This window comes from Tupaia chinensis, unplaced genomic scaffold, assembly GCF_000334495.1.
Source record: "Tupaia chinensis unplaced genomic scaffold, TupChi_1.0 Scaffold138136_1, whole genome shotgun sequence".
NCBI lineage: Eukaryota > Metazoa > Chordata > Mammalia > Scandentia > Tupaiidae > Tupaia > Tupaia belangeri.
Genome location: NW_006198035.1, coordinates 278,125 through 290,272, shown reverse-complemented (window position 1 = coordinate 290,272; position 12,148 = coordinate 278,125). Strand labels below are relative to the sequence as shown.

At 41.3% G+C, this 12,148-nt stretch overlaps 1 protein-coding gene across 1 annotated transcript in view; it reads right to left on the bottom strand.

Moving 5' to 3' along the window:
- CDR2 (cerebellar degeneration related protein 2) overlaps window positions 1–12,148 on the bottom strand; it is a 31,331-nt gene that overhangs the window by 14,309 nt on the left and 4,874 nt on the right. Inside the window, exon 3 of the mRNA XM_027765400.1 lies at window positions 4,111–4,223. Coding sequence (XP_027621201.1) covers window positions 4,111–4,223 — 113 coding nt within the window. The remainder of the gene's footprint in view (window positions 1–4,110; window positions 4,224–12,148) is intronic.

Sequence of the window (12,148 nt, the reverse complement as noted above, 5' to 3'; positions counted from 1 at the left end):
CTTGCTTTCTATCTCTCTGTCTCTCTCTGTCTTTCTGGTGAGTGCATGCGCCCTACAGCAAAAACCTCTGGTGGGCGGGGGCGGGGGTGGTGGTGGTGAAGAACATCAGGCATTCTTTGTTAGAGACTCTTGGAGAAAGACCTTAGAGGCGTTGTGATGTGTAGTCTACCAGGCACCCAAATTAATGAGCAGGCTGTACAGCCAGTCTGGGGGGTCTTCTGTCAGTGGGCTGAGCCAGTGCTGCCAGCTCATCTCCCCATTTCATCCCATCCCGATTTATTTTCATGACTTCATGAAATGCTTATAAAAGAAGAAAGTCAACTGTAATGGAGGGAAAAAAATCAAGAGAGTGCTTGTTTAGTCAAAATTCAGTTTTCTTTTCTTTTTTTTTTTGTAATGCCAGCAAGAACAGGCCAGAAGTGGGCAAGCACGCACTTGAGTCCCTCTAATGGGGCTGGCTGCACTGCAATCCCCTCCGCTATTCCTCTTTCCTGTCAGAATCCTTGGCACAAGTGCACATGCCTGGTATGTTTTCAAGCCACAGGGGCCAGGATCTGAACCACAATCTTACAGCCAGCCATGCGGGATCTGGCTCCCTCCATCTAGTTATTACTGCTGTGCTATGGGGCTGGTCCAAAACCCAGCTTGGAATAAGGAGTAAACTGCTGAATTCTGTAATGCTGGGATCTGTGAACCAGTAGAACCATGTTCTATCACACAAACAAGACACTCATAAAAATGTTTCAGGAAGTAGTCCAGGCTTAATTTGTTTGAACAGTTTTATACATGTAGTTAATTTTACGTTTATCAAATCATCAAGGTCTGAACTTGATACTTCTTTTTCCATTATGTTTTCTAACATCTTATGGAGGTCATCAGATGGTAGAGTATTATTTGCAAATTTAAAGAATCTCAAAGATTTTTAAATTCGTTCAGAAAGCCGATCTTTTTTTTTTTAAAGAATTATTTTATTTAACTTTTTAAAACTTATTTTACCTATTTATTTTCATTTGACCAGAGAAGGGCAGAGAGACAAAGTAAGCTGCCAGGTTTGGAACTCAACTGCGGTCAGTCATGTGGGAGTCCAGGACCCTTAACCACCATGCCACCTCCCAGTCCCAGCCGATGATCATTTTAAACAGACTTATCATCCTCAGTAGCACAGGAAAGAAAACAACAGAAGAAAGACAACAACTTAGATCATAAAGTAGTTGTGTTTATAATCTCCTACACTAACCAAAAGGCATTATTTTCCTTTGGACTTCCTTTATTTTTTTTAAAAAAATTTTGCTCTCACCAGAGAGCTTGAGCGAGACAGAAGGTAAGAAAGCACCCTCCAAGGGGGATGATCACACTGTAGTCTCGTCTCCATTTCTTCCTCTTTTTAGGACTTTGGGCACACACAAACATGTGCCTGATGTATTTTTCAAGATGCAGAGTCCGGGACTCAAAGTGTACATTTGGCCATGTGGGATCCAACTGCCTTAACCACCATGCTACCAGCTGGCCTCAGACTTCTTTAGTTTTTGTATACTTAGGAGATATGCTAAAACAAGTACGCATTACAGTATTTACAGATATTTTTATAAGAAACATCAACACAATACAAAGAATATATTTCTATCCAAATATAAATGTATGTCACAGTATGTGACAGTCTAAACTGTTCTATTAAATCTTCCAATGAGGTGAAAACTATGTCTGAGAAACACAGCAGGGGCCCAGCTGCAATAGAAGGTGCTGGTAGACACTGCTACTCGGCAGCCTGAGGCCATGTGAGAGGATCGAGTTCAATTTCCAGCCCACCCTAAGAGCTAGTCAAAGCTTTATACACCTGTTCTCCCAGCTACCTGGGACGCTGACACAGATGGATTGTGACACACAGTAAGACCCTGCCTGAAAAAAAGAAAACAAAATAAAGCAAAAACCAAAGTAGGAAAGAATTCTTTAACATTTAACATTTGACCAGTTTAACAGTTCTAAGATGCCTGGGTTGTTTTTTTTTTTTTTTGCATTTTTAGGTTTCTGGCAAATTCAGTGAGTCATTAAATTCAACTTATGGTATAATATGTTCTATGTTCTTTTTGATGTAGAATGTGCTAAAATGGTACCAAGCAACTTCAATATCATTACAAGCTATACCTTCAACAAATTATAGAAGTGGGTTTTTTGCTATTAGGCATGTGTGCTTGCCAGAGACAGAAAGTGAGAAATCGCACCCAGGACACACCAAAGTCTCCTTTTTGGGATTGTGGGCATGAACACACATGTGTCTGGTGTGATTTTCAAGCTGCCAGGTTGAAACCGAGCTGTGACCCTCTAAAAGGAGTGAACCTTCAGTTTCTTTTCTATTATTATTTTTTGTAGAAGAAAGTGTAAGTTCCCCAAATGAAAACTGATTAGAACTAAAAGTATCTATCCAGATTGACTGACAAGAGGTCCATTTAAATGTAGATGTTACATTCAAGTCTCTTGACCCTGACTACACCCACTCCCTCCCTGAGATAATTATTTGAATGTATACCCTAGCTTACAGTAAACCACACCTTCCTGTAGTAATAGATGACATTTATCTAAAAACTATCTGTCACTTTAATGTACTAAAAAGAAGCTTGTAACTTTCCTCTTTGTCAAAGAAATCAGTTTCCTAACTGTAGGAATTAAGATGTAGAAGTTTTGTGTAACACATATCTTGTAGGACAATGATCATTGACCACATCACCTCCAGGCTGAAATGCACCAAAGACCTGATGACCACCCCCTCCCAGAACAGAACATTGATCATCTAAGGCCTCACTGATCAAGAATGCGGAAGAGATGATCACACCCTCTTAAACCAATCACTGAACTAATCGTGCACCTGGAACCTCTACCCCTAATTTTGCCCTTAAAAACGCATGTGAGGAACATCTTGGGGAGACCGGGTCTTTTCAGCATGAGCTGCCTGCTCTCCTTGCTTTGCGCTTTGCAATAAAGCTGTACTTTCCTTCGTCACACCGTGTGCCTATGGTTTAGTTTTATAGCACTTGGGCGAGCGAACCTGATTTGAGTTCGGTAACAAGGTCTGAGTCTTGAACCACAGAGTCAACCTGTGGGATCCAGTGCCTTAACCACTGCCACTGGCTTACCGCTGTCCCCCCATTCTATTTTTTAGGTTTCTGCCTTAGGGTGCATGCATTCATGGGAGAGACAAAGAGAAACGGAAAGTGAGAAATCACTCCCCCAGTGGGATGGTCATGCCACAATCCCTTTTCCTCCTGGGATTCTGGACTCACACGTACATGTGCCTGGTGTGATTTTCAAGCCGCCAGATCTAGGACTCGAACTGCAGTCAGCCATGTGGGAGTCTAGCACCTTAACTATCACGTCACCTGGTGGCCTCTGGCTCCATTTCTTTTAAGTTTTGAATTTAATTTTTTTAAAAGACATATCTGTTCCACCTTAATTATTATTATTATTTTAAATTTGACCTGAGAGAGACAAAGAGGATCGGGGAAAGAGAGAAAGCAAGCCTCAAAGTGTGGGACTTGAAGTGTGGTCTGCCATGTGGGAGTCCAGCGCCCCAACCACCATGCCACCTGCCCCCGCCCCTTGAATTTAATTTTGTTCATGAGAGCATGTGCACACATACGAAAGAGATGAGGGGAATGCATCCTCAACGGGTCTGGTCACACTGTATCTGTCTCTAGCCCTCCAGCACATCAGGATCTTGGGCTTGCACTCAAATGCCTGTCAAATTAATGCTAAAATGGGGATCCAAACTGGTGGTGGGCCATGTGGCTTCTAACACAGCAGTTCAGTTTGCTACTGACTGCACCACCAGGCTAGGCCCGTTGTTTCATTTTAATTCAGAGGCTAGTGAATACTGGACTGCTGACTTCTAGTACACTTCACCAAGGGTAAAGAGAACTCTCATCACTTAGGTGTTGGGAAAGCCTATAGAAAGTAGAAACCAACTTCCTCATCTTTCTGATGGTTCTTATTCTCAAAAAAACCCTGTGTTAGAAATTAAATGCGCTTCTAGTTACAAGTGTTATTTTAGTAGTGTATGAGTGGTGCAACAGCAACATGTCACAACTCAAAGTGTAACTTTCCCACTGAGTACATTACTTCAATTTCCTGTAGTTGTTCCTGATTGGTTGTGTACATCTGCTGAAGAGAATCCTCTAACTCTGTGTTCCGATCCAGTAATGTCTTCCCAAGCTCAGCAGCAAGTTGGAGATCTGGCACAACAAAGAATCTTAGATTAATACAAGTGATCTCACTTTAACATTTTATATAACCCAGTTTAAAATACATGTATTTATTTTATTCATTATTATTTATTTTTATTTTTAAAATGTGACCAGAGTGAGACTGAGAGAGAAAGAGAGAGAAAAAGTGAGAAAGCAAGTTACCAGGTCCAAGTTACCATGGTCGGCCATGTGGGAGTCCAGTACCCTAACCATAACACCACCTGCTGGCCCGGCCCCTATCACCCAGTTCTTAAAACAACAATAAACAAATCCTGGGACCAGCAGTTAGCGTAATGGCTATGTCTCTGGACTCCCATGTAGTCGACCGCAGTTCGCATCCCGGACCCGGTGGCTTAAAACTCACGCTGGGCACACGTGCGTGTGTGCCCAAGATCCTGAGAGGAGAACAGAGGAGAAGGGATTGTGGCGTGGCCATTTCCCCTGGGGGGTGATTTCTCGCCTTCTGTTTCTCTGTCTCTCTCTGTTTGGCGAGTGCACGCACCCTATGGCAAAAAAACCCTCTCTCCCCCCCAAAAAAGAAAGAAAAACAAAAACAACAAACAAATCCTGACACATAGTTTAAATCAGATCCCAATAACAGGTAGAATGCACAGAAAGAAACTTGAATTTTACTTAAAATTCAGTTGAACTAGGGCCTCTGGTAGGTAAAATATTCTCTTATGTATCCTAACCCATAAGATATAAAAAAATCATAATCTATTTATGAAGACATAGACATTAGTTCAGGAGTGATCATTCAGCATTGTGATTCCTAAAATCAAAATTATTTGCTTATGGAATTGAATGTCTTGACAGTTTACTTCTGTTTAAAGACCCTTGAACCAAAGTACAGGCAGATTTTTAAATTAGTATTTATTTAATTTTATTTATTCATCCATTTATTTTGGCGAGTGCACGCACCCTATGGCAAAAAAACCCTCTCTCCCCCCCAAAAAAGAAAGAAAAACAAAAACAACAAACAAATCCTGACACATAGTTTAAATCAGATCCCAATAACAGGTAGAATGCACAGAAAGAAACTTGAATTTTACTTAAAATTCAGTTGAACTAGGGCCTCTGGTAGGTAAAATATTCTCTTATGTATCCTAACCCATAAGATATAAAAAAATCATAATCTATTTATGAAGACATAGACATTAGTTCAGGAGTGATCATTCAGCATTGTGATTCCTAAAATCAAAATTATTTGCTTATGGAATTGAATGTCTTGACAGTTTACTTCTGTTTAAAGACCCTTGAACCAAAGTACAGGCAGATTTTTAAATTAGTATTTATTTAATTTTATTTATTCATCCATTTATTTTAATTTGACCAGAGAGAGAGAGAGAGAAAGCAAGCCACCAGGTCTGGGACTCGAACTGTGGTCAGCCATGTGGGAGTGTCTGGTGCCTTAACCATCATGCCACCTGCTGGTCCCCAGTATGGGCAGATTTTTCATTACTCTCTGAAGTTCCCTAGAATCTAGCTGCTGTGAATACAACTGTCAGTGCATGTTGTCATATATCCTGAGCTCCAAGGGGACGTCAAGAAAAAGAAAGATATATTAGTACTAAGAACACTGCTCCAGGTCTTTCTATTTTTTTTTTCTACTTGTCTTTATGTCCTACTCCAAGATGAGCAAACTAGACAAGCCAAGTAGCAATTATGGTTTTTGAGGTAATTATATGTTAGTAGCTCACATTTCCACTTAGCACAGAACTTTTATTTTAAATATCATTTTTAACTCTCTTCTTAGGCATATATGCACATAAGATAAGATTTATCTTTATTAGATACAATCCCAGAAGTGAAAATTTAATAACAATACTGTACTGGTTAATTTTGGAGTGTCACCTGGACTGGACTACGGGATTTGCTTGTTCCGGGGTTTGTAAGTGAGAATGTTGGACAACTTTGGTGTGTGAGTCAGTGGACAGAGAGGAAGGCCTATGTTCACTGTTGGCAGGTACCATCCAGTCAGCTGGAGGCATGAGAGGGACAAACAGGAAGTGGGAGATTCTGCCTCCTCTCTGCACCCTTCTTTCAGAGTGTGCTGTGTCTTCCACCACTGCTGCCTGCACCTCTACCTGCTCCATTCCTGACCCGCAAGTTGGTCCTTGGCCGCATTCAGTTCCTGCTGGCACTTGGTCCCTGTGGCCCTCCAACCAGGCTCCCAGTTTTTCAACTTCTTTATTCTATAAAGGTGCTCAGACCTTTGGCCTTGGACTTGGAGCTGTACCAGCTTCTTAGCTTCTCAGTCTTCCTGCCGTTTCTCTAGCTTGCAGACAGCCTATTGTGGGACTTCTCTGCCTTATAATCAAGTGAGATAATTCCCATAATACATTTTAAATACACACACACACACATCTCATTGGTTCTATTTCTCTGATAACCTTGACCAATACAAAATACAAAAAAGGACACTATTTGTAACAGAGGTGACTGAAATATTTATGTAAATACTTATGTACCTACTTTTACAGAACAGCCCTTTTTTAAAAAAAGAAAATTCAATTTAATTGTATACATCATTATTATTTTTTGTAAGGATTATTTAACCTTATTTATTATTATTTTAATGTTTCCAAAGAAAGACACAGAGAGAGAGAGAGAGAGAGAGAGAGAGAGCAAGTGAGAAGAAAAGTAAGAAAGCAAACCTCCATATCCGGGACTTGAACCACAGTCAGCCATGTGGGAATCTAGCGCCCTTAACCACCATGCCACCTGCTGGCCTCATCATTATTATTTTTTAAATTTGACCAGGAATGGGGGTAGTAGTGAGAAAGCAAGCTGCCAGGTCTGGGACCCAAACCATGGTCAGCCATGAGGGAAGTCCAGCACCTTAACCACTATACCACCCACCAGTCCCATGGAGCAGTCCTTTGAAATAGTGGGAAATGCACTGAATTCTGAATAGGAATCTCTGAGGTCCAGTTCTGAGCCCATTTACCAGAGTACTTTTAAAATGATGACTTTAAAAGTCCCTGAATACTAAAGTATTCTTGTTTGGAGAAATGAAATGTTCTGTCACTATAAGACTGTGAAAATCAAATAGAATAATACACAGGAAGCACTTTACAAACTAAGCTGCAATACCCAGGCAAAGTTTTACTAGTATTCATTGATCACAAATGAAAATGTCTGTTGCCAAGCACTATGCTAAGCTTTGATAATAGAACAGTGAATAAATGAAGTTCCTGCTTTGCTGACATTCCAAGATTAACAGGGGAAGCCAGACAGGAAATATGTAACTAAGCTTATAAAATGTGATACATACCACTCACACATGTATGCATGTACTCAACAATACCAGGTACTATTCTAGGCACTGAGGACGAGAAGGACTTCAGATTTAAAATCTCCCTGCTCCCATGGAGCTTATATTCTGTTGGGAAAACCATCCACACTCTTCCTATACCCATTCCTTGTTTTATTTTTTTCTCTTTAGCTAAAGAAACAAGGAAAGCGTATAGGAAGAGTGTGGATTTTCCCCAAGAGAACTATATTCATAATATTATAGCTATTATATATTTATGATAGACAGCAGTAAGTGCTAAAGAGAAAAAAATATAACAAGGAAAGGTTATAGGAAGAGTGTGGAAGTGGAAGGTTGAAATTTATGTACATGTGACAAGGAGATGTTAGAATTGAGATGCCAAGGAACCAAGCAAGGACCCATGTAGATCTTCCAAGGGGAAGAGCATTCCAGGCAGAGGCAAAAACAAGTGCAAAGACTCTGAGAGGAAGCATGGCCAGAGCAATTACGAAGGTTCTGTGCAGTAGAATGTGCTGCGCTCACGTGGGCGAAGCGGAGGCTTATGAGGAGTCCAGGGGTCAAATCAGACAGGCTTCACGGTTGGCCAACTGGGGTACAGGCTAAATAAGGAGGTCAAGATTTTGGCTTGTACCCTGACTAAGATGGAACCCAGTGGAGGCTAGACAGGATTACTCTGGCCACTGCGTAAATATTGATAGATGGAAAGGGACACAGGCGCTAGCAGAGTAGTGAGAAAGATACTACAGTCATCTGGGTGAGAGATGAAGGTGGTTTGGACGAGCCTGGCAGAGATGGTACATGGGAGGGGCAGGATTCTGGTATGTTTTGAAAATAAAGCCAAAAGGACTTGTTGATATATACAGTGTAAAAGAGAAGGGGGATGGCAGGTGGCATGGTGGTTAAAGGTACTGGATTCCCACGTGGCTGACCTGGGTTCGAGACTCAGACCTGGTGGCTTGCTTTTTCTTTTTTCCTTTTTCTCTCTCTCTCTGTCTCTCTCTAGTAAAATTAAAAAACGAATAACAAATGGAATTAAATAAATAAATCTTCAAAATGAAAAAAAGAGAACAAAGGGAAAAACTTGGATTTGGTGATAATGACAAAAGGGTCTCTCTGAGGAGACATTTTATCTAAACCTTGAAGGGTGAGGAAGTCAGCATGTAAGAATCAGGGGAGTTGGATATTCTGGAGCCTGACGAGTAGCCAGTATGAAAGAGGCATGAATAGAGAGCAGCCTGGGATAAAGTGGGAAAGGCAGGCAGGGGTCCGGCCATACAGGATTTTATAGGCCATGGCTGAGAAATTCTTAATTTTATTCTAGGTCCAATGGAAAGTCATTTCAGCTAATGGCATTAAAGTATTCTGGAAAAGTATCATGACAACAGCGAACCTCAGTAGATATGATTTTAAAACATAATTTTTAGAGGTTGACAAATAAGATTTGACATTTTATCCATTACTACTGACAGTAAACTTAACTTGGTAACATAAAAACACCACCTTTTATTACCTGGTATTGCACATTCAAGTGTATAATTATTATTTTATTTGGTTTGTTTCCACTCATTAGGAAAAAAATAAAGAGGTAAAACCTATTACACAGCAGAACAGTTCATTTTACAGCCATTTTAAATTAAGCAGTACATAGTAGATTGGTGCTAAAATACACTCTCTTCTGACATCTTTATTAACAATGACTAGTACTGGGACCAGCAGTTGGCATAATAGCTACATTACTGGACTCCCATGTAGTCAACCGTGGTTCAAGTCCCGGACCTGGTGGCTTAAACTCACTCAGAGCGTGTGTATGTGCGTGCGTGCGTGCGTGTGTGCCCAATATCCCTAGAGGAGAATGTAGGAGAAGGAACTGCAGCATGACCATCCCCCTGGGGGGTGATTTTTTGCTTTCTATCTCTCTGTCTCTTGTCCGTGGTGAGCGCATGCGCCCTATAGCAAAAACCTCTCAAAAAAAAAATAAATAAATAAAAGACTATTACTGTTACAGTAAGACTTAGTTAACAAGTCTGATAGAACATTTTATATTCTGGGAACCAGCAGTTAGCATAATGGCTATGTCGCTGGACTCCCACGTAGTCGACCGTGGTTCGCGTCCCGGACCCGGTGGCTTAAAACTCACGCCAGGCGCGTGTGCGTGCGTGCCCAAGATCCCGAGAGGAGAATGGAGGAGAAGGGATTGCGGCGTGACCATTTCCCCTGGGGGGTGATTTCTCGCTTTCTGTCTCTATGTCTCTCTTTGTCTGTCTGGCGAGCGCACATGCCCTATAGCGAAAAACCTCTCCAAAAAAAAGAACATTTTATATTCACATGACACATTCTTTACAAACAGCTCAAAGCATTCAAGAGATATTAACCTTTAGGGATCAGCAAATGACATAGTAGTTACCTCACTGGACTCCCACATAATCAACCGAGGTTTGAGTCCCAGACCGGGTGACTTAAATTCACACCGGGCACATGTGCGTGTGCCCAAGATTCCAAGATGAGAATGGAGAAGGGACTGTGGCATGGCCATTCCTCCCCCCCACCGCCCCAAGCAGGTATTTCTCACTTTCAGTCTCTCTTCTTTCCAGTGAGTGCACGTGCCCTATAGCAAAAAAACTCTCTTAAAAAGAAAGAGAGATGAACCTTTCTGTCTTTATGAGGCATTTGGCCCAGTGTCCCACATGAGATAAACTGTAACACAAAGCTGCTCACCTGATTAAATCTACCTGTTGAGTCACAGGCAAGACTACAAAGTCAACAGGTCCTAGTTCTTACTCTCATCATGACTATTATCTGCATCTGAATATTTTAAACATCACAGGGATGTCCACATGCTTCTTTGGTATAAAGGGAAAGAATACAAACTTCCCTAGTTGAGCTACTTAATCTTTCCCACTTGTTTTCACAGACGGCGGTGAGAAACAAGAGTGCAATTATTTGGGCTTTTATTGCCGGCCCTGCCAGGGGAAGCACATACAGTCGCAGGCAGGTTAATATCTTGTTTTCACCAAATGAGCGAGGGAACTACGTATGCCTAAAGATGTTCTAGAAATGTTTATTTTGTACTTACTGGATGTGTAATGTGTATATACCGACACGCAGCCACCACACTGTATTAAAGATGAAGCATAAAAACATTACTCAGATATTAATTTAAGTCTCTCTTCTGGCCTGTTGTAAAGTGGTGAGTAATTTCTAATTGGGAAAAAATCAGAGACTCACCAAAAATATTAACTAGTGAAAACCTGAGCTGAAACCCCTTCCAGAATTGACTGACTTGAGACCACTTTCATTCAATGATGAAACTACTTATGCTACTTAATACTGGGTTGTTGGAAAAGTCATGATGCATTTTTGCATAGAAAAACATGTCATGACTTTTCCGTCAACCCAAGAGCAGCCAGGAACATCGTTCTTGGTCCTGCTGCTACAGAAAGAGATGCCAAGTATAGCACCTTTCAGTAAACAGCTAACAAAAAAGAATTTGAGACCTGTCCTTATCTCAATCCTCATTTCCAGTTAAATAAAACCCTAACCTGTTTCAGTAACCTGAAGTCTCAGTCTCCTAAATATTTCATAAGATGTTTAGGATAGATTTTAGCAAGTCAAGTCTCAACTACAAGAGAGCGCCTGTAAAGTCACACTGTATAACAGGATATTACTTCACTTCTCAGTTTAAAGACAACGGACATTTTTTGGTCTTTAAAAAAGTTCATTTCCTGTTGTGTAGCATCTGGCTTCCATAACCAAAAGAAGCCCAAAGCTGGCAGTAAGCCCAAGAAGGTTTTTAAATTAGTGGAGAGAATAGGAGAATACTGAATGTCCTTTATTTGTATTTTTAATTAAGACACAAAAGAAAACAATACAGTTTTAAAGCCTTACACATCTATTCATTTCTATTTCATAATAAGGATTTTCATTAAGAGGCTGTCTTTTTCTTTTTTTTTTGAGATTTACTTAATTTTATTTGTTAATATTATTTTTTAATTTGACTAGAGAGAGAGAAAGGGAAAGTGAGAAAGCAAACCACCAGGTCCGGACTCAACTCCACAACCAGCTATGTGGGAGTCCAGGGCTTTAACCACCACCAACAGCACCTGCAGGCCTCAAGAGGTAATCATTTTTTTTTTTTTTTTTTTGGAGAGGTTTTCGCTATAGGGCATGTGCGCTGGCCAGACAGAGAGAGACAGGGAGACAGAAAGTGAGAAATCACTCCCCCCAGGGGGGATGGCCATGCTGCAATTCCTTCTCCTTTCTCTTCTCGGGATCTTGGGCACGCATGCACACGCGCCTGGCGTGAGTTTAAGCCACCGGGTCCAAGACTCGAACCGCGGTCGACTATGTGGGAGTCCAACGACATAGCCATTACGCTAACTGCTGGTCCCGAGAGGTAATCATTTTTAAATCCTCTTCAACTAGCCTGGCTTAGGCAGCCAAAAAAATACCAGACTTACTGCAGGCTTAAGAACTGAAGTTCATGGGAACCAGCAGTTAGTGTAATGGCTATGTCGCTGGACTCCCACGTAGTCGACCGCGGTTCATGTCCCAGACCCGGTGGCTTAAAACTCACGCTGGGCGCGTGTGCGTGCGTGCCTAAGATCCCGAGAGGAGAATGGAGGAGAAGGGATTGCGG